At 42.4% G+C, this 23732-nt stretch overlaps 1 protein-coding gene across 1 annotated transcript; it reads left to right on the top strand.

Annotated features, from left to right (window-relative positions):
- The first annotated feature begins 19924 nt into the window (after positions 1-19924).
- LOC140178648 (uncharacterized) lies at positions 19925-22855 on the top strand. The gene is made up of 4 exons (XM_072215857.1): positions 19925-20206; positions 21061-21547; positions 21781-22151; positions 22235-22855. Exons 1-4 carry the CDS (start codon positions 19925-19927, stop codon positions 22853-22855), a joined length of 1761 nt encoding a protein of 586 aa, XP_072071958.1.
- The last annotated feature ends 877 nt before the right edge of the window (positions 22856-23732 follow it).

Genomic DNA, 23732 nt, shown 5'->3' with positions numbered 1-23732 from the left:
CAAGTGAAAAAGTTTAGAACTGCTAGAACAAAGTGGAGGTAAAATTATAAAATTCAAAGCAAACTACACATTTATCCTCTAGCAAAAGAGGGCAATATGTGAATGGGTGAAAGAGTTAAGGATGCCTGATGGATATGTTTCAAATTTAGGGAGATGCGTTGACATGAAGGAGGGCAAGTTATCTGGAATAAAAAGTCATGATTGTCATATATTTATAGAACGTTTACTCCCAATTGCGTTTAGTTCATTGCCAGAGCAGATATGGAAGCCAATAACAAAGTTAAGTCAATTCTTCCGAGATTTGTGCTCAGAATCATTACGAGAAGATGTTCTCAATAAGCTTGAAGAAAATATTCCAACTGTGCTATGCAAGTTAGAACATATTTTTCCTCCTGAATTTTTATATTCAATGGAACATCTACCTATTCATTTGCCATTTGAAGCATTGCTTGGTGATCCTGTGCAATATAGATGGATGTATCCTTTTGAGAGGTACCTTAGTCACACCTCTATATTTATTCTCAAATTTTTTTTACTATTTTATTAAGCCAATTATTTGTTATTTGATTTTTGTTATGAACTTTTTTATGACAGATTTCTCCATCACCTTAAGAAAAAGGTCAAGAACAAAGCACACGTTGAAGGATCTATCATTAAATCATACCTAATTGAGGAGATTTCTTACTTTTGTGGGTACTATTTTAACCAAACTAGCATCAACACAAAGCAAAATGATGAGGGTGATGATTCAATACAACCAACTTTGTCTATTTTTAATTTGCCTGGTTGTTTGGCTGGTGAATGCAAAACTCTTTATTTAGATATCAAAGAACTCAGTGCAGCCATGAATCATATACTAATAAATTGTGATAAAATTAAGCCATATATTGAGTGAGTATTTATCTTCTTATGTATATTCTTACTATTAATAATATTTTTTTATATTAATAATTTAAATTTCTTTGAAATTCATGTACTATAGGATCTTTGTGACTTTATACGCCAAAATCATATTACTTTAAGTGATGAACAAGTTGATCAATTTATTGAAGCGAATTTTACAAAGTCGTTTAAAAATTATGTAAGTCAACATGATATGATAGTCTTATTGTATACACATTTTTTGGTAGATGACATATTATATTCAAACTTATTGGTTCTTATTTAATATAGGTTCATGATCCTTTAAATAATGTGACGGATTTGAATATTCATTCCTTAGTATTGGGTCCTTTGAGAATTGTTAAATGTTGGCCTATTTACAAAGTCAATGGCTTCAAGTTTCACACAAAATCTCACTCAAGTAGAAAGTCAACTCAGAATTATAGAATGTGTCAAAGGCATAGGTTATGGTGAATATGTCTATGGCCAGCTTGATGAAATTATTCAAGTTGAGTATACTGGGCTACCACTAAAAAGAGTTGTACTATTTAAATGTGAATGGTTTGATCCCATAATTGGCAAAGGAACAAAGGTAAACAAAGAGTATGGAATCATACAGATTTGAAAGAATTGACGATATGGTAAATATGATCCATTTATCATTGCACATAAAGCAATCCAAGTATATTTTGCACCTCATCCAATGAGCAACACCAGGAAAAAAGCAGAATGGTGGTTTGTATATATTCAAGACTAAAGCAAGAGGTGAGATTGAGATTGAAACAACGGAAGATTTTGCATATCAAGAAAATGCCACAAATCAATCTAACAATCATATCTCAAATGATATTGACACTATTATTAATTTATTGGATACCAATAGTACAATATATGAAGACGATGATGATGATGATGATGATGATGATGATGATGATGATGATGATGATGACACACTTGGGGATGAGGACGAGGACGAGGATGAAGACGAGGATGAGGATGAGAACAATGAGGATGAAGGTCAAACTGAATAGTATGAAAAAGTGCACTATAAAATATATTCATTTGTATTTTCTTTTTTTAATTTTCACTATACCTTAATCTTATATGAAAAAGTATATGATTTTTTTATTTTATATAATTTTTTATTATATTTTATTTGTATTATTTTTTTAGAAGATTGGATATAATTTATTTTCAAGTTTTTATATATGTGATTCTTTTAGATACATTTTATCTTAAATTTGTTATAAAATTAAATTTTGAATTATTATAACGTAAATAATTAAAAGAATAAATTAAAAAATAATAGACTAGTTTAAAATATAAACAATATTTTTATATTAAATGTTAAAATTTTTCAATAAACATTTGAAATTCGTTTGAAAACTGATGCATTTTCAAACAGAATTTACAAATGATGTTATTTTCGTCCCAAATTTGTCGGAAAAAAATTTTAGCTACTTCAAAGGATTAGCTATAGTAAAAGCATTTAAGACTAATTATAGACAAATTTGGGATAGAATTAACATTTTTCAAAATGCTCCCAAATCCGTCTGAAGTTATTGTGCATATTCAGATGGAATATGGACGAATTATAGTTTTGTCCAAAATGTATTGCTAATTTTTATGAAAATTTTAGCACCATCCAAAAAAAATTTGGCGCCAAAATTTGGGATAAAATTTAGGACAGAATATATTATTCCAATGTCTCCACTAAAAGTTGTTCAACATTTGTCTCAAATTTATCCGAAATGAAAAAGTCATTTAGACGGAATAAATTTCGTTTGAAATTTTCGTCCGAAAAAGTCCTATTTCTAGTAGTGTCGCGCCACCGACTGCCACTGTTCCATCGTCGCCGTCAATGGGGTTTCACCAGGAGAGACGAGATGCATGAGGAGGAGCCCGACGTGCGTGAAGAAGAAGGGGAGAGGTCCGAGGCTGAGATGGTTCCTATCACCGCCGTCTACCTCCGTCACTGCCGAACTGCTGCTCCGCGGTGCCTAACTGGAGCTTCTGTTACTGTTGCTGGAGATCTGTGGTTGCCGGAAAACACCACTGGTGTTGCTGTCGAAGGAGGAAGAAGCCGTGCCGCTATTCTGGCCGCCAGGAGCAGTCTTGTGGCCACCGGAAACACCGCCAGGGATGCCGCTACTTGGCTCAGTCACTTCTTCTTAGTTGCGGTAAGGGTCTTGTTATTAGCTTTGGTCCTTTTTGAATTCTGGAAATACTGTAGTCACTGAATGTTGATGCAGCCGCCGTCTGGGTCGCGTGGAGGGAGGAAGAGCCGTTGGGTGTCGCCGTACCTTGCCTCCGCCGCCTCTGTCGCCGGAAACAGCCGCTGAGTCCTCTGTATTTGGTAAGCATTTCTAATTTGAAAGGCCTTTTGTCACTGCCCTGTAAACTTATTATGCTGAGGCGTTGCGGTGTTGTCCGTCATAGGTTTGTGTATTCGTGCTCGCATTCCGTGTTTGGAGTTGCAGCTACCTTGTTTGGTCATTTAAGTAAGTATTTATGTTTTGGAAATTCCCATGTTAGTGTTCTGTACGTGTATTAAAGCCTTTACGATATTAATGTTCTTAGGATTTAGTAATCGAGGTTGCTTGTTGTGATTTAAAGCTGTTTATGCTGCTGCGAAAGTGTGTGGGGCTGTGCTTTGAAGCTGCCATTGATTTTGGGTCGAGACGAAAGGCTTTCTGAGAGGCTTTTGGGTTATGGTTTCAATTTGTCGAGGTAGGGGCCTTTTCAGAAAAGCATATTTTATAAATTGAAATTATTATATATGGATATTATGTGGTAAAAATGTATACTTGAGTAATTGTATAAGTCTTATCTAATGTTGGTTATTTTGGATGAATATGAATGCTTGGTTAATTCGATTATTATTTGGTTTTGTGAAACGGACGGTTTTGAAGTGTTTCTTTAAAGTCGCTTCTTTAAAACTTTGAAATCAAGTTTAATCTGTTGAAAATTTACTTGAGTTTGATTTGGTTTTCTTGAAATATGAAAATGGAATGTACCTTTGGATTCAGTTGAAATTTAAGCTTATTTGGTTTTGAACCCTTTAAAGAGGGTTGTGGATTGGTTTGGATGGGACCCGGAAAGGGTGACAGAGTCCAAGTTTTAGGGGAGGTGCTGCCGAAATTCCGATAGAATTCGGAACTCTATTGAAATGTTATTTGGAAAATTATGAGTTAAAGACTTCTACTATTTTATTTGGATTATTTAAGAAAGGGATGACTTATGCTTTTGAAATGAATTATTAAAAGGGAAATTATGATTTAGTCTTATTTCTTCAGAAAAGTATTGTATCTCTTTTGGGAGCAAGTTATTTAGATAAGACTTATGTTTTAAGGCTGTTTTAAATGTGAAAAGAGTTTATGTCTTTGAATTTGACTTGAGGGTTTCAATTGGAGGAGTTTCAGTGACTTTGAAAGAACCTGAATGTCTATTGAAAAGTTTCATTTTACAATGTTTTGGGGAAAAGTTTTAAGTACTCCTTGAATTATGAATTTTTGCAAGACTAAAACAATTTTCGAGCAGTTTGAAACGCTTTAGATTTAATCAGGGAATTGAAGCTGATTTTGCTTAAGTAAAGAAAATGGTTTTGAAAGGAGTAATTGATTACACGACTCGGTTTGGCTTAGATTCTATTTTTATTACTAAAATCAGGAAGCCAATGTTTTAAAGATTTTGAACGAAATTGAGGAAATGAGTTATGTTATTCTCCCCTAAAGACTTGAGACTCTGTCGAGGAACTTTTATTATAAAATCCCGTTGTTGGATGGATGATTTTGAATATTTCGAAAGAGATCTTTAATTTGCCATGGTTTTGGAAGTTTTGGAAAGAGGATGCCGAGAGTGGCTTTGTTTTAAAAAGGGAACCTACTTTGAGTAAAAGTGGCTTATGAGCCTGAGATGATTTAAGGAATGGGAACTTTAAAGCCAAGGCTGAAAAGAATTAATTTTTGATTTCAAAGTGAAGTGAATTGAGAAAAAGTGATTTATGGCTTGAATGATGATTTTATGAATTTGATGATGTTGGATGGTGGAAGTGCTATTTTGTTATGAGCCGGAATAGCTGTGTATGATAATGAATTATGGCTGATTGCGGAATATGTTATGAACCAGATGGCTGACTATGAATCATGAATTTAAGCCGGATGACTGAGTTGAATGTTGATTTATGGCCGAGAATAAATGCATATATGATGAGTTATTGATATTGTGATTGTTGCACTTCCAATTATCTGAGATACGAGTTTCCCTGGGTAGAAGCAGTAACTAGCCACCACGTGCTCCAGGTTGAGACTCGATACTCTGTTGACCCTATGTCGTAAGTGTGGCCAGACACTGTGAAAGTTTTAGATGAATTCACCCCCATGAATATACACCAGTGAGGGTGTTGGATGTGAATTATGATTATGATTGTGAATAACTCGAGTTGGGGATGCACGACAGAGGGACAGTCCAATGGTTAGCTACCAGGACTTGTCAGGTTGGCTTTATAACCGACAGATGAGACTCATCAGCCACTAGGACAGGCATTCATCATATGCATCTATGTGACATTGTTTGGGTGTGCATATTGTACTTGGTTTGCCTTTGTGATTAATTGTGGTTAACTGCTAATTGTTCTACTTGAAGTAATTGTTTGTTTGTGCTTGAACTTTTCTACTTGTGTTTACGACTGGGATTCTGTTGGACCGTGGTGATTGGTTGTTGTTTGGACTGTTTGGGCCTAGGGCCGTGATTGATCATGAGGTGGGCCGAAGGCTATATTTGGTTGATGTTTCTGGTTTAGAAAAGTATGAAAAACTATGGTTCAGCATAGATAAACCTTTTGAAAGACTTTTTTTAATTTTTAAGAAATGAACAGTTTCCTCTTTCAGAAAAGATTTCAGATTTTTCTTTTATAATAAACCTTTTATTTTGAAAAGATGCATAAGGCAACTATTAATCACTGTAATGATCCTATTATAGTAATTCTGCAACCCTATAGTGAGAACCCGTTCGAGGATGATGTTCTCACTCCCCTACAGGTCTTTCCTTTTCAGGTTACGGACGACGAAGTTCGAAAGAGCTTATTTCTTTTCTGTTAGATGATATTTCTGTATTGTTTTAGTACTTATGTTTCCCTCGCCTTTAACTTTGCAAGTTTTGTAAGAGGGATATGATTTTGATATGAGATGCTTGTAAAGTAATATGTATATAAATGTATGTATATATATGTATTTTCTATGAGTATTGTAATTTATATTGTGAGTATGAATGTATGTTTTTGAAATATTCGGTTTAAAGTTTTAAACAGGCTCATATTTTAGTATTAAATATTATAAGAGTTGTCGTAATACTCGATCTATCAGAATGACGCAGCCGGAAGCGTGACATTTTGATAGTTAGGGTGTTAGATTGATAATGTTAAAGAAAATATTGATAATGACAAAATATGATTGCATAATAAAAAAGATTGATAATTGGTTCTATTGTAGAAAAGAGGTTTATGATGAAGAAGTTTAAATCTCCACAAATCACAAATAAAAACTTCACAAAATCAATTTTTTTACTATCTGACAGATTTTTTAATAGAATTCATAGTTGTCTTAAACAATAAAATTGGGGCAAAAGTATCATTTTTCTTGTAAAGAGTCTCATTGTCCATTGTAAGAATTCACACGAGTTACGGGTGGCAAAGAGACAAGGCGGATAGCCCGCTCCGCTTCTAAGGCCGACCTAAAACAGAAGCGGAATAGACCAACTTGTTAAAATAAAATAGTTTTAAAATGTTGGTTCATCCCGCTTTATGGAGGGTTGGTAAATTGTGGGCTAACCCGTTTAACTATTTTAGAAAAATTAATAAAATTAATTAAAATTAATATAAAAATAATTATTTAAAATTAAATATAAATAAAAAATATTCAAATTATAATATATTTTTTATTTTTTTAATTTTTAATTTTAATAGAATTATTCCCAATAATAGCTGTCAATAAAATTATCTTTGTGGTAAAAAATAAATCACACAACTTAAACATATATATAAAAATATAAAATAAAATAAATAATAAAAAATAAAAAAATAAAAAATATATTTAAAAATTATATAATTATTAATTATATATCTATTTTATTATTAATCATTTTTTTATAAAAAAAATTAAAAAAAGAGCCTTTGACATGACGGGTCAGCCTGTCCGCCCGTCAAAACCTCTACTGAAACCCGTGATTTTGGCAATTTTTTTTTTTTATTTTAAGAATTTCAAATAATAGTCCGATGATATATTCTATTTGATGAGTTCAGGGATCAATCCAATAAATTTGAACGGTTTACTGTTACTTACTAGAGTTAATGGAGTAGAATAAGACAATTAAAATTCGTAGACAAAAAATGAATAGAACTAAATAAGATTTAGACAATAATAAAAATAATATGATTAAATAGTAAAATTATAATTCTTAAAAAATATATAAAAATATCTATAATATTCTCATATATATTATAAAAATAATACTCGTACAAAAGAATTATATATATGTAAAACTTTACTATTTTCACTCTTAATTTTTTCTCACACTAAAACTTACAAAACAAAGCATAAAAAAAGATATGAAGCTTTACCCCATATACAAAGCTATGACGGTAAACATAAAGAACATCTTAAATTTAGCTTCATCAAGTCCAATACGTATAAGTTGACGATGTTATCAAATCCTTTCAACTTGTCAAGTTGGTGTTTAACTATTCAATCTTTATGTGCTTCAAATTTATTCTTTCTTGCTTCTTCAAAAATCTTTTACGAATCCCACTTGAAATTTAAGTTACAGGTGTGCATTAAATGCTTTGGCAAACTATGAATTTGCCTTTGACTTGAATTTTATTCGGGTTAACTATCAAAAATATCTCCGAATTATTCAAACGCGGACAAAAATACACCCGAATTTTACTATCGATAAAAATACCTTTAAATAATTTAAAAATACAACAACAATATCCAACAATAAATATATATTTTCAAAAAATATCTTAGAGATTGAATTTTGATGTGATTATTTACAAGCATAATTAAAAAAATGAGATATTATTATTCTTAAAATTTGGTATTTTTTTTTCTAAGTATATTTTTTTTTGTGATTTTTTAAAAGTATTATTAGTTGTTAACAAAAAAATTACAAAAAAATATATACTCAACGAAAAATAACCAAATTTTAAGGATCATAATATCTTATTTTTTTAATTATGTTTGCAAAAAATTATATCAAAATTCAATCTCTAATGTATTTTTTGAAAAATACATATTTAATGTTAGATAATCTTGCAAAAAAAACTAACATTAAATATGTATTTCTCAAAAAATACATTAGAGATTGAATTTTGATGTAATTTTTTGCAAACATGATTATAAAAATGAGATATTATTATTCTTAAAATTTGGTAATTTTTTGTTATGTATATATTGTTTTGTGATTTTTTAAAAGTATTATTGGTTGTTAACAAAAAAAATTATAAAAAAATATATACTTACCGAAAAATCACTAATTTTTATTTATAATAATATCTTATTTTTATAATCATTCTTACAAAAAATTACATCAAAATTCAATTTCTAAGGTATTTTTTGAAAATATATATTTACTGTTAGGTATTGTTGTTGTGTTTTTAAATTATTTGAAGGCATTTTTGTCGATAGTAAAATTCGGGTGCATTTTTGTCAGTGTTTGAATAATTCGGGGGTATTTTTGGTGGTTAACCCAATTTTATTCACACATTGAGAACTTGCCTCGCACCGCCATTTCCCTCTCCTTCACTCGTCGCGCCAACCGTTAGCGTCATCCATCAGCATCAACTGTTATTCTGCTACTCTCTCTCTCCCTTTCTCTCTATATGGACTTTCACTCTTTTCCTCCGTCATAATTGTCGGTACTAGCGTCTTGTTACGGCCCAGGATTCCCGCGGGTCAACCCGACCCGAGCTCCACCTGGCCCGACTACGCGCCTCTCAACCGACCCGGACACGCGTCCCGTACGGCTCTCCCGCAGCTATGGGACAGCGACCTTGAGAATATGGGCCTGCCCTCCAGAGGGGCCCACTACTGACATGTATATAAGGGAAAGACTGACTCTTCCCCCAAGGTACGTCACATCCCTACACCACCCTCATTCCGCCTGCACATATTCTGACAAAAGCGTCGGAGTGTCTTTGCAGGTGGCACCCCCCCTTTTTCTCACACGAAGTGCTCGGGAAATCGCGCCCCCTGGACTGGAAGACTGTGACCCGACGAGCCCCTTCCTTCACAACAGATCCTAACCCGAACCATCCGGTAACCGACCTACCGAACATTGGCGCCGTCTGTGGGGACTCGTCCATGGACTTCGTGCTAGTCCAAACTGGGACAGGCTGCGAGGCCGCACCCCCTGTGCCTGGAGGAGGCGCCGTCCCGACAGAAACTCGACAATAACAGAGGTCGCCTCCAAGGGACACGACGCAAACTCACGAAAGACGCCCCTTTGGAGGGACTGGCGACAACCACGCCAAGATAATGCAAGAGCTACGCCATAGGATGCAAGACTTAGAACGTCGGCTAGCCGAAAGAGAACGCGACCAACGCACCCCGGAGCAGAGCCCCACTCGCTCCCGTTCAAGGAGCCGCTCGAGGCGCTCACCCAGCCCCCAATACGAGTCGGAGAGCACCGGGGGACGGGGGCGAGCCAGAAGAAGAAGTCGGGACCCCATCATTTACTCCCGACACGAGAGGCTGCGTGCGTCGAACAGGGGCGAAGAGGACGCCCGTCGGGAGAATGACGAGCCGAGGAGAACTACCCGGGGACCAGTGATAATAGGAGCGACCCCTTTCCACCGTTCCGTACTCGAGGTCCGGCTGCCGAAACACTTCGACAAGCCAACGGACATGAAGTATGATGGAACACAAGATCCCCTGGAACACTTAACGGCCTTTGAGGCCAGAATGAACCTGGAAGGGGTGGGAGACGAGGTCAGATGTCGTGCCTTCCCGGTCACCTTGGCGGGCCCAGCGATACGGTGGTTCAACAACCTCCCACAGGGCTCGGTGACCCAATTCTCCAACATCAGCCACGCCTTCTTGGCTCAATTCACGACCAGGATTGTCAAAGTCAAACACCCAATCAATTTGCTAGGGGTGACACAGAGACCCGGAGAGCCGACCAGGAAATACCTGGACCGTTTCAATGACGAGTGCCTGGAAATTGACGGTCTAACGGACTCGGTGGCAAGTCTGTGCTTGACGAACGGGCTCTCCAATGAGGACTTCAGGAAACACCTTACCACAAAGCCCGTTTGGACAATGCAAGAGATCCAGTGCGTGGCCAAAGAGTACATCAATGACGAAGAAGTCAGCCGGGTCGTGGCTGCCAATAAACGGCAGCCTGCCTACAACCAAGCCCGGCACTATGAAGGCAGAGAAAGACCAAAGGAACACGCTGGGAACGGCGGTCCGAGTAAAACACCCAAACCGTTCCCCCGAGTTGGGAAGTTCACCAATTATACCCCCCTCACGGCATCAATCACCGAAGTTTACCAACAGATAGCGGAAAAGGGGATACTGTCAAAGCCCCGACCTCTGAAGGACAGGATCGGAGGAAACAAGAACCTCTACTGTGAGTACCACAAGGGTTACGGGCACAAGACCCAAGACTGCTTCGACCTAAAAGACGCCCTGGAACAAGCTATCAGGGATGGGAAACTTGCCGACTTCTCCCACCTTATACGGGAGACGAGGAGACGCAACCGGGACGTGGTAACGGCCAGGAACACCGCCCCAAGGTCAACGTCGGCATGGAAAAAAGATGCCAAGGTCCTAGCGGTCTCCACCTCGTCTGTTAGGGGTCCCCAGGGCCTCCCACCCATCTCCTTCGGGCCAGAGGACCAATGGTTTGATGAGGCGCCAGAAAGCCCGCCCATGGTCATCACGGCCAGGGTCGGAACGGGCCTCGTCAAGCGAATCCTGGTAGATACGGGGGCAGACTCAAACATCATGTTTCGAAACGTTTTCGATGCCCTGGGACTAAGAGACGCCGACCTGACGACCCACCAGCACGGTGTGGTAGGGTTGGGGGACCATTTCATCAAGCCGGATGGAATCATCTCACTCCCGACCTCCGTGGGACAGGGGCAGAAGCGACGAACAGTCATGGCGGACTTTGTAATATTACGAGATTCCACGGCTTATAACATCATCCTGGGGAGAAAAAACATCAACGACCTGGGGGAGGCCATTAGTACAAAGCTACTGGTGATGAAGTTTGTCACCGATGATGGATCCGTAGGATCCATCAAAGGCGACCTGGAAACGGCAGTCGCTTGCGACCACGCCAGCCTTTCTCTCAGGAAAAAGTCCAAAGAAGCATCCGGGGTCTTCCTTGCTGACCTGGACGCCAGGATAGACGATAAACCAGACCAGAGCCAGAAGGAGACTTGGAGAAGTTCAGGGTCGGCGAGGAGGACGATAAATTCACATTCATAAACAGAAACCTCCTCCATGAGATGAAGGAACCTTTGATGGAAATGATCAGGGATAATGCCGACCTCTTTGCCTGGACGCCTGCCGATATGCCCGGGATAGATCCCCAGCTCGTATCGCATCATCTGGCCGTCAAGGCGGGAACCAAGCCAGTGGCCCAGAGGAGGAGAAAGATGTCGCAGGAAAGGGCAGAAGAGGTAGCCAGGCAGACGGCCAGCCTCCTCGAAGCAGGATTCATCCGGGAATTGAACTACTCGACTTGGTTGTCGAACGTGGTCCTGGTTAAAAAACACAATGGGAGATGGAGAATGTGCGTAGACTACTCTGACCTCAACAAGGCGTGCCCCAATGACTGCTACCCCCTGCCTAACATTGACGCACTCGTCGACGCAGCGGCGGGGTACCAGTATCTGAGCTTCATGGATGCTTACTCAGGATACAATCAGATACCGATGCACCGACCCGACGAGGAGAAAATGGCGTTTATAACGCCAGGGGGAATCTATTGTTACAGGGTAATGCCTTTTGGTTTGAAAAACGCTGGGGCCACGTACCAAAGGCTGATGAATAAAATATTCAGTGAACTCATAGGCAAAACAGTAGAAGTCTATGTGGATGACATACTCGCAAAGACCGCGCGACCCGACGACCTCCTGAACGACCTTGATGGTGTTTTTTCGTCACTAAGGCAGCACGGCATGAGGCTTAATCCGCTCAAATGCGCGTTTGCCATGGAGGCCGGGAAGTTCCTGGGATTCATGATCACTCAAAGAGGAGTGGAAGCCAACCCCGAGAAGTGCCAAGCAGTTATCCAGATGAAGAGCCTGGGTTGTATCAAGGACCTACAACAACTTGCCGGGAGGCTAACGGCTTTATCCCGATTCCTCGGAGCGTCGGCAGCGAGAGCCCTACCTTTCTTCAACCTAATGAGAAAGGGAATGATGTTCGAATGGACCCCAGCATGCGAAGAGGCGTTCAACCACTTCAAGGAGATCTTAGCGGCACCACCAGTTCTCGGAAAACCCAGGGCCGGAGAACCGCTCTATCTCTACTTATCAGTAACCGAGGAAGCACTTGCCACAGTGCTCGTTAGAGAAGAGGGGAAGACCCAACAACCCATTTACTTCGTGAGTAGGGTCCTCCAAGGACCAGAACTGAAATACAGCAAGCTGGAAAAACTGGCGCTAGCACTCCTAGTCTCCTCCCGAAGGTTAAGACAATACTTCCAGAGCCATCGTATAGTAGTGAGGACGGATCAGGCGATTCACCAAGTACTGCAAAAACCTGACTTGGCCGGTAGGATGATGACCTGGGCCATCGAGCTCTCCCAATACGACCTACAATATGAGCCCCGACATGCAATCAAAGCTCAGGCAATGGCAGACTTTCTGGTAGAGGTGACGGGGGACCCCCGAGGAAACGGGCACACGGTGGAGGCTCCACGTTGACGGGGCCTCCAACCAAACGTCCGGGGGAGCAGGGGTCATCTTAGAAAGCCCAGCAGCGGTCATCTATGAGCAATCGACCAAGTTTGAGTTTCCAGTGTCGAACAACCAAGCAGAATATGAAGCTCTCTTGGGCGGACTAATACTAGCTCGGGAAGTCGGAGCGACAAAGGTCGAAGTATGCAGCGACTCACAAGTTGTCACTGCGCAGGTAAACGGGAGCTACCAAGCCCGGGACCCCCTCCTACAAAAATACTTGGAAAAGGTTAAAGAAATAACAAGTCAGTTCCAGGAAGTCATCGTCCAACACGTCCCAAGAGAAAAGAACACACGTGCGGACCTCCTGTCCAAGCTGGCGAGCACAAAACCAGGATCGGGTAACCGGTCCCTCATCCAAGGCATGGCGAAGGAACCAATGATCGCCCTCCATTTGACGAAGTCAAGCCCCTCATGGCTAGACCCCATCACTAACTTCCTGGAACTCGGCAAGTTGCCTGAAGATGAGAAAGCGGCCAAAGTTCTAAGAAGGGAAGCGGCCAGATACGCAATCATACAGGGACAACTATTCAAAAAGGGACTCAACCAGCCCCTATTGAAGTGCTTACACCCCGACCAAATGGACTACGTGCTTAGAGAAGTCCATGAGGGGTGTTGCGGGCACCACATCAGGGGCAAGGCCCTAGCAAGAAAGCTCATCCGAGCCGGGTACTATTGGCCAACAATGATGAATGACTCAAGGGAATTTGTCAAAAGGTACATAAAGTGCCAACAAAATGCCAACTTCCACAAGGCACCAGCCTCCGAGCTAAGCTCTCTGACGACTACTCGACCTTTCACAGAATGGGGAGTCGACCTCCTGGGGCCTTTCCCGATCGGCCCAGGACAAGTCAAATACCTCATTGTCGCCATTGACTACTACACCAAATGGGTGGAGGCTGAACCGCTGGCTACGATATCGTCCTCCAACTGCCGGAAGTTCATGTGGAGGCAGGTGATAACCCGTTTTGGTATCCCGGAGGTCGTTATCTCAGATAATGGGACCCAATTCACAGACAAGAAATTCATGGAGTTCCTCTCTGGCCTAGGGATAAAACAGAGGTTCTCCTCGGTAGAACACCCCCAAACAAACGGGCAGGTAGAAGCTGCAAACAAAGTCATCCTTCTTGGTCTAAAGAAGCGCCTAGACAATAAGAAAGGAACATGGGCTGACGAACTCGCCTCCGTCCTATGGTCTTACCGGACAACCGAGCAAAGTGCCACGGGGGAAACTCCTTTTCGCCTAACATACGGGGTCGATGCAGTGATACCCGTCGAAATCGGCGAACCGAGCCCCCGACTACTACTCGCGGGCATGAGCGAAGCGGTCGAAAAGGACCTGGTCGAGGAAACAAGGGAGATGGCTCGCTTATCAGAAACAGCGCTGAAACAAAGAATAGCCCTGCGTTACAATGCTAAAGTCCTCAAACAAGATTTCGAGGAAAGGGACCTCGTCCTGCGACGCAACGACGTCGGTGTCCCGACCCCAGGGGAAGGCAAGCTGGCGGTAAACTGGAAAGGTCCCTACAGGGTAAGGGAGGTACTCGGCAAAGGTGCTTACAAGCTCGAAAGACTCGACGGCAAGGAAATACCCAGAACATGGAATGCGGGTAGCCTAAGAAGGTTCTACTCATGACCAGACGACTTGCCGACCTGAAAACCCAAACAAATAGTAAATACTCGCTTTGTTCGCATGATGATCTGCCTTTTTATTTTATCAAATACTCGCCATATTGATTAATTTGCTTAGCTAACGACTAACTCATACTTGTCAAAAATTTTCGTACTTGTCCACTACTTTCCTACGTGCGCCGCGCACGAGCGCGCCCTAAAACGGCAGACCGGGACTGATCACCCCGGGGGCCATCTTCCTTATGGCCAGAGCCAACTACGACGACAACACGACCACGGCGATCCAAGACATAACAAACATAAAACGGGAAAATGGGCGCGAGCCCACCCCCGAGAGAAATAACGATAACAAATATAGTAAACGGCAACCCAGCCAAACGATTGAATAAGTATAACTTATAAAGAGTCAAAACAAAAAACGAGCAATAAGTTGTTCAGCAAATGCGTTACAAAATATCCCAAGTTACAAGACCTCACTTCCTCGGCATGTCAACAATCTTTCCGTCCTGGATAGTCTTGAAAACGCCAATTGACGACGTGTCGAAATCAGGAGCTGCGATCTTTAGCTGAGCCTTCAGGGCATCTTCGGTCATCGAGATGGCGTTCTTCCCTTGCTCCTTGGTCACTTTAAGCTTCTTCTTAAGCTCTGCGGCTTCGGCTTTAGCGGTTTTTGCCTCGGAGACGGCCTGCTCCCGCTCTTTCTCCAAGACGGCAACCCGACCCTGAGCGGCATTCAGCTGACCCTCCAAGGTCATCTCACGCTCAAGCAGCCGGGCCACGGTCTCATCGGACGCCTTCAACCTCTCCGCAACGAATGACACTTTCTCCTCAGAAGCACTAAGCTTTCCCCCCATCTCGGACAGCTGACCCTGGAGGAGTTCAACTTGGGCCTTGAAGTCATTGTTCGCTTTAACAGAGGATTCAAGCTTCCTCCAGAGCGCCTCCATTCCCGATAACTCGAATTCAGCCTTCCGAGCTATCACGGCTCCACGAAGCAAGGTCCGGTACATCCACCTCGCCTGCCCGGACAGATCGGTCCCATGAAAATGCTCCTCCGTCCCGGGTATCAGCTGTGAGTCAATAAATTTGGTAGCATCAAAGTTCCTTTCCATTATAGTAAGGGCCCCTTCCGGGATGGAAGACATCCTCTGCCTCTTGGGAGTATGGATGAGCTCCACGTCGCTATCCGGCTTGGGGGTAAAGGACGCGTGCCCTTCAGCGGGCCCCTCTTCACGAATAGGGGAAGCCTGGACCCCTGCAGTCTGTTTCTCCGACACGCCGGTATCCTGGGGAGAAGACACAGCCTGATTCTCCTTCTCCCCAGAAGGACCCCCCGACTTACCGGCATCTTTTTCTTTGGCATTCTCGTCGTCACTCGCTTCAAAAAAGGTCTTCATCAGATTCTCAAGACCAGTCACGGTGGCAGACATTTCCACTACAGTAAACAACAGGCACATTAGTCGTTAGATCGGGAAAAGAAAACAACAATAAACAAACGTAAGCAAACAAAGAAGACAACTCACGGATATAGCTCCTGGCGGCCTCCCGTTCACCCATAAGAAGATGAGGGTTCACGGGGTTCTTTTCAAAAATGGCAAAAAGTACGTCAGCTATTTGCTTATCTACAGGCGACAACCTCTTGTACGTCACCTTGATGAAGGGATTCGACCCCGCCCCAAAACTCCAATAAGTCTGGATAAGGCGCTCCCCTTCCAACGACAACCAGAAGGGGTGACGACCTTTGACGGGACGAACTTTGAAATACTTGTCTTTAAAACCATGGTAGGAGTCCTCAAAAAGGCCAAAAATTCTCCTACCCTGGGCGGAACGAAAAGAGAGAAACCCTTTCCTCGCCTTCCCCTGTTTGGAAGGGTTGGTAAGGCTGAAGTAGAAGAGGAAGACGTCCACTGACACCGGCAGCTCTAGGTGCTCGCAAACCATTTCGAAGCAGCGGATCGAGGCCCAGCTGTTCGGATGAAGTTGAGAGGGGGAGACGGATATCCGGTTCAACAGCGCCATTTGAAAATCAGAGAACGGTATCCGAATGCCAACTTGTGTGAACATGGACTTGTAAAACCAAATCCAATCGGGGACACGAGGAGAGTGGAAGTTAAGCTCATAAATACGCTCGTGGGGGGCGGGAACAATGGTCTCATAGTTGGCCTCCTCGTCCGTCCCCCCACATAAGTAGCCGGCTCGCCGGAACTCGGTCAACTCCTCCAAATCCATTTGGTTGGGCGAGATCTTTATATCGTCAGTCACCCAGGCGTACGGGTCGTAGGCCGCGCCAGATCCAGAAGACCGGGAAATGATGCGAGGCATACCTACAGCGGGGTACCACTCCGTTAGACTATGAGGTCGGGAGTCCATAGAAACCCAAAAACTACACCTTTTCAAACTCAAATCATGGCCGAATACGGTTAAAAGCTACGCCTATCACGCAAATCACCTAAAACCTACCCAGGAATGGTACCCCTCCCTTAATTCGTCTACCCCACCATTGGAAGGTCATTCGGCAAAAGTAAACCAAGCATGCAACAATCGCAAATAACAACTACGCAGCAGTAAAACATAGCGTAAACACAAGGGAATAGGAAGCAAAAATTACCTGAATTGGTTGCAGGAACTTGAGAGAAAAAAAGAGGCACGAGAGGGCTCGAACAAGGAATTTTGGATATCAGGGAGAGAGGAAAGTGAAAATAGCAAGGGTAGGAGGAAAAGAGAAAGAAACTGTTTAAAAACCACCACAAGGAGCGCGAAAAGAGACAGGGGCAAAATGGTCTTTACGCACGGGGTTTTAACTTATTATGAGCATTTAATGCTCAGCGCGAAGAACGAAGCGGCGAACGAACGCCTCAGCAGAGCAAGAGACACGCGCACAAGAGACGCGCCTCTCCCACGGTCAGCCGACTCGGCGACAACGCACGAACAAGGACATCACGCGCCACCGATCACCTCACGACCATCACTGACGCGTCGGGGGCACTGTTACGGCCCAGAATTCCCGCGGGTCAACCCGACCCGAGCTCCACCCGGCCCGACTACACGCCTCTCAACCAACCCGGACACGCGTCCCGTACGGCTCTCCTGCAGCTATGGGACAGCGTCCTTGAGAATATGGGCCTGCCCTCCAGAGGGGCCCACTACTGACATGTATATAAGGGGAAGACTGGCTCTTCCCCCAAGGTATGTCACATCCCTACACCACCCTCATTCCGCCTGCACATATTCTGACAAGAGCGTCGGAGTGTCTTTGCAGGTGGCACCCCCCCTTTTTCTCATACGAAGTGCTCGGGAACTCGCGCCCCCTGGACTGGAAGACTGTGACCCGACGAGCCCCTTCCTTCACAATAGATCCTAACCCGAACCGTCCGGTAACCGACCTACCGAACACGTCTCTAGTGTTTATCCATGAATCGGCGGCAGGATTCGGAAGGAAATATTCGGTGGTGTCTCTCTCGAGCTCGACACCAGATGGATTGCCGACGTCGGCAGTAAAGAGTTGAATCCTGGTTTAAAGTTTTTTGTTATAAACTTCTTGATTTTTTATTTTTTTTATTTGTCTAAACTTTTAATTATTTGATCCCTTCAAGATGACACCTTCTTGGATACACATACACACACATTATTGACATCTCTTCCAGCCATTTTGCTTATGTCATGAAATTTGAATTTTGTGTGTAAATGAACGCGTGTCGACTGAACTTAAGAAGGCTATTATGCAAGCAAGGATGGACGAGAAATTCGCTTAAGCACAACTTGCTTAGGTACCATACTATCCTTTTACTCTTTCACCTTTTCACCAAATATGTTGTTCACCCATTCATGTTGATAATGTATACTTTGACACCATTAATGGTGATTCTGTCACTTGTAGATTATCAATAAGAAGCCTCAAGTGATCTAGGAGTACGAGTCAGGAAAAGTGATTCCAAACCAGTAGATAATTGGAGAGTTGGAGAGGGCCTTTGGTGCCAAACTGCGAGGCATGAAATAAGCAAAGCAAATCCAAGTACACTAACGTTGGTGTCTGTAATCAACTGCTGTGTTTTTCATTTTGAGAAGGGTGGCTGTTAAGGTGTGTTTTGCATGATGAAACATAGAAGAATTTTGTCGTTATGATTTCTTAGTATACATTCTATTCTGATCTGTTCTATTGGATTTTTTAGTCACAACATGTTAAAATTTTTCCTATGAAGGCCTTGGATATATTGAAAGAAATAAGGTAGTTTTCCGAAAGCTATTCCGCTTATTCGTAATTACTATGCTTTGGCTGATGATTTGTAATAAAAAAATCATTTACTATCTATCTACTAGGAAGGCCAAATAAATTAAAAACAAAACAAGAGAGAGAGATGAGAGAGAGAGCGAGGGGGAAAACATAGAGTATGGTAGAACTAGAGGTTTACAGATAAAGGATCCTAAGGTTTGGAATCGAGAAGAGTATCTAAGATTGGAAAACGATTCACTCTTTGTTTTTATCACCAATCTGCCACAAGATATTTTCAAGAAGGAATTATTTAAGTTGTTCCAATAAACGGGGCGAATCAATGATATCTACTTATCTCGAAAACTGAAAAATGAGAAGGTGTACTTGTTTGTGTTTGTTCGATATACAATGAAAGGGGAGACAATGAAGGCCATAGCAGAAATGCATCAAACAAGTATAAGGGGGAATATAATCTCAGTAAGTAAGGCTAAGTATAGAAGGCCAATGGAGGGGAAGACTACCGGGAAACGAAAGGAAGTCAGGGCAGGACCTGATACAGAGAACATACAACTTAAGAAACGCAAAAGTCTGACACGAGTGGAAGAAACACAGAACGTTACATCTTTCAAGGACCCGCACGAAAAAGGTTGGACGAAGAAGGTTGAAGTTCCAATAGCAAAAGAGAATTTCGATTGGTTGCTGAGGAGTCTAGTAGGAGGAACGACGACGGCCATTAACTTCATATCGCTATAGACAGCGATCAGAAAGAATTTTTCTCAAGTTGTCAAAGTCAGAGAACTTGGAGAATATAAAGCCTTGCTTGTTTTCGATACTGTGAAGAATGTAGAAGAAGCGTTCACATTCAAAATGAACAGCTTTCTACAATTCTTTCATAGTATATGGAGATGGGAGGAATCGGAACGTAGTGAGACTAGAAGAGTTTGGCTAGAATGTTATGGAGTGCCGCTACATATTTGGTCAGTGGAGACGTTCAACAGGATAGGTGGCCTATGGGAAGAAGTAATCAAGTGTGATGAAAGGACGAAATCAGCCTTATCATTCAGTTCTGCTTGTGTGCTAATTGATACTTGTGTGTTTGATGTTATCAAGGAATGGGTTCATATCACCGTAGGTACTAGTGGCTTCGATGTCTTCGTGAAAGAGGTGGGACAGGAGGTATATGGAGAGGGGAAAGTTCTAGTTCACAGTCTGGCGGAAGGGTCGTGATGGCGGCGGTGTGGGATCCGGTGACTGAGATCATCATGGAACGCAAAAATGAGGAAGACGAAGACAAGGGTAGAATGGTAACATCAGATATGTTTTTGAACGAGTGCAATCAAGGAAATTCAAAACAGCATCAAATGCAAATGATAACGGGTTCCTTCAGAATTAATAGAATTAATGGCGAGGCTGATTGCGTGGGATTTGATAATTATGTGGAGGTTGATTTGGAAAGAACAAAAACGGATACATGTATTGATGAGGGAAGTGGGACCAAAAGAGTAGAGGTAAGTGTACAAGGCTGGAAAGGTGTGGTCTGGGCTCTAATAATTCTGAGGCCCACGCACAAGGTACCAAGTATTGTCTTCTATTGGGTCATACGAAAAATGGGCTGGTAAAAGAGAAGCGAATGGGCTGGGAGATAATGTCACAGGAGACCGGTCAGGGACATGGGTCGGGTTAGGGGCTGGTCAGGGGAGTCGGTTCGGGCCGGGCAGATCCCTCCATGAACTCTGCTGGGCTTTGCGAATTGGGCTGCTCACTTCAGCGCTCCCCAATCCTTACTCACGCCGCATTGAAGGAAAGCCTCCTACATCCTGATTCTGTGACGCGTCTTGGGAGCCAACTTAGAGGCAACCGTGACGCTACTGTGGAGAGCTAGTCAGTGAAAGACAGTGAGGTTAGCCGTGAACAAGGTCTGGCAATAGAGGGGTCGGATGGAAGAAGAGTGAACCGGGAGACTCATGTAAGCGGCAGGGTGCAACTCCAGAAAGAAAAGAGAAATGATGCAAAGGTCGGAGAAGAGGACGCAGCTGCAGAACATAAAGTGGAAGGAAGAGGCACAAAGGAGGTAGGATCCAATGCAGAAGAGGAAGAAACAAATCAAGATGTTGATAAGAGGCTTACGCAGGAAGATTAGTTAGCCGAAAATAAAGAAACATGGAAGTTGGTTGTGGAGTCTGGTGCAATTTTCTATGAAGAAGAAGAAGACATCATGGCGATTTTACAAAGTCAGAATGCAGCTATGGCGGCAAAAAGAAAGATGGCAAAACAAAAGGAGAAAGCAAGGAGGAGTAGGCCCAAGCAACATAAAAGGTGTGTAAAATTTCATTTAAATGATTTATAGTTGTTGGAATATTAGAGGTTTATGGGGGATGGAAAGTTGAGTATGGTAAAAGAGTTGAAAAAGAAGTTTAAGTTGAATATGCTAGGATTAATTGAAACTAAGAGGGAGGTAGTGACCAAATTTGATGTTGCTCGAGTGTGGGGTTGTGACGCGGCGGGCTGGGAATATGTGGAATCAGTAGGAGCCTTTGGCGGTTTATTATTAATGTGGGATGATGTGCTATTTAAACGGTTAAACTGCTATAAAGGAGATAGTTGGCTTTGTGTGCAAGGAGTGCTGACAAAAAATAACTTTAACTATGCATTCTGTTTGGTGTATTGCACACATGTCCGTAGTGAGAAACAGATGATGTGGGAGGAGTTGAGCTATATTGCGGGTCTATGTCAGGTTCCGTTTTGTTTCATTGGAGATTTCAACGAGATACTAAAGTTGGAGGAAAGAAAAGGCGCAGCTAGTTTACCGGCATCTGCAGAAGACTTTAAGGAATGGGTACAATATTACAGTTAGTGGATTTACCGCTTACTGATAAAAAATTCACATGGTTTCGAGGTCGTTCCTCTAGCCGCATAGATAGGGTTCTTGTCAGCGTGGAGTGGCTTGAGGAGTTCCTAGATACTCGTTTGAGAAGAGGACCTAGAGGGCTATCAGATCATTGCCCGTTGATTCTAGAAGATGCGAGGTTTAGTGCGGGTCTAAGACCGTTCTGAAGCTTAGACTCCTGGTTTACACATGAAGGGTTTCTGAGGATGGTGAAGGATGAGTGGAGAAAATTGGGTGATGAACAGTTTACTAGTAAGCTGAAGGCTTTGGCGGTTCCGCTGAGGAGATGGCACAAGGACAATTTTGGGGACATTGACAACAGGATAAATAAGTTCGAGGAAGAAATTAAGAAGATTGATGACATGGTTAGTGCTGGTAGTCATGATGGAACGTTGGAGGCTAGACGGAAGGCTCTTGTGACTTGTTGTGCAAAGTGGTATGCCAGAAAGGAGATTCATTGGAAGCAGATGTCTCGATCTCAACATGCTAGAGATATGGACAAGAACACCATATACTTCCATAACCTAGCATCGGCTAGAAGAAGAAACAACAGAATCGACTCCCTGGTAATTAATGGCAGAGTGGTGAGGAAGCAGGCCAGAATAAAAGTTGCAATTATACAGGATTTTATAAAGAACTATATCGACAGGAGTATTATCTGAGGGTTGGAATCTGTGATGGGTTGGTAAGGCAGATTAATGAGGAGGAGGCAGGGGAGTTAGAGGTAATGCCATCGCCTGAGGAAGTACGTGAGGCAGTATGGGATTGTGGTTCCAGTAAAGCGCCAGGTATTGATGGCTACAATATGAATTTCATAAAGAAATGTTGGGGTGAGATTGGCCAAGAGTTTACTACAGCTGTTTTAGGTTTTTTCCAAAGTGCGAAGCTACCAACAGATGCTAACGTAACATGGGTGGCGCTAGCTCCAAAATTTGTGGGAGCTAAGGAAATTAAAGACTTAAGGCCAATTAGTATGGTTGGTTGCGTCTATAAGGTGATATCCAAAATCTTGGTGAGAAGAATGCGGTCAGTAATGCCAGGTTTAGTGGGAGAAACTCAGTCTACGTTTGTAAAGGGTCGCAAAATACATGATGGTGCACTCATTGCTTGTGAGACGGTCCAATGGTTGAAGTTGCGTAAAAAGCAGGCAGCAATTATCAAACTAGATTTTCAGAAAGCCCACAACAGAGTGAGATGGAGCTTTGTGGATGTGGTGCTCCAAAAGATGGGTTTTGGTCTTAGATGGAGGGCATGGGTGAAGAATGTGTGACCACAACGTCTATGTCAGTCTTGATTAATGGATCACCATCCAAGCCGTTCAGGATGGAGAGAGGTCTGAGACAAGGAGATCCACTGTCTCCTTTTCTGTTCGTACTAGTTGTCGATGTCTTGCATAGGATGGTGGACGAGTCAGTTAGGAATGGTCGCATCTCTCCACTGTTGTTGGGTAGAGACAACATAGAATTGTCGCATCTCCAATTTGCGGATGACACAATTTTATTTTGCCCACAGGATACGGAAATAATACTGAACTATAAGAGGCTTTTGCGTTGTTTCGAGTGGATGTCTGGCCTGAGTATTAACTTTGACAAGTCAAATATGCTTCCGGTTAACTGCGAGCAGAAATGGGTGACGAATATGTGTGGTTTGTTAGGATGCACCGAAGCTACTTTACCTGTCAGGTATTTAGGAATCTCTTTAGGTGCGAACCCCCGGCTCGTGAAGACCTGGAAACCGATCATAGACAAGGGGGAAGATAAGCTCAGTTTGTAGAAAGCCAAGTCCCTCAACAAAGCTGGCAAGCTGGTTCTCATAAAATCGGTCCTAAATAGTCTGCCGGTTTACTACTTAAGCTTGTACAAAATGCCAAAAGCGGTGGCAGAAAAGATAATCGGGCTACAGAGAAGATTTTTATGGAGTAAAGAAGATGGAAATAATTGTATACCACTTGTGAAATGAGAGATGGTGCAAGCCCCGAAAAAGTTAGGCGGTTTGGGGGTGGGGGATGCGTTAATCAGGAATACGACGCTTCTGTTCAAGTGGTGGTGGCGTTTTTTGAAGGAAGCTTGTCTGCTATGGAAGAAGGTTGTATGTTCTTATAATCTTTTGAACCCTTCTGTAATGATGTCAAAATAGCAATTATCGTT

This window comes from Arachis hypogaea, chromosome 14 (assembly GCF_003086295.3).
Source record: "Arachis hypogaea cultivar Tifrunner chromosome 14, arahy.Tifrunner.gnm2.J5K5, whole genome shotgun sequence".
Classification (NCBI taxonomy): domain Eukaryota; kingdom Viridiplantae; phylum Streptophyta; class Magnoliopsida; order Fabales; family Fabaceae; genus Arachis; species Arachis hypogaea.
This window is presented reverse-complemented; position numbering and strand designations above follow the sequence as displayed.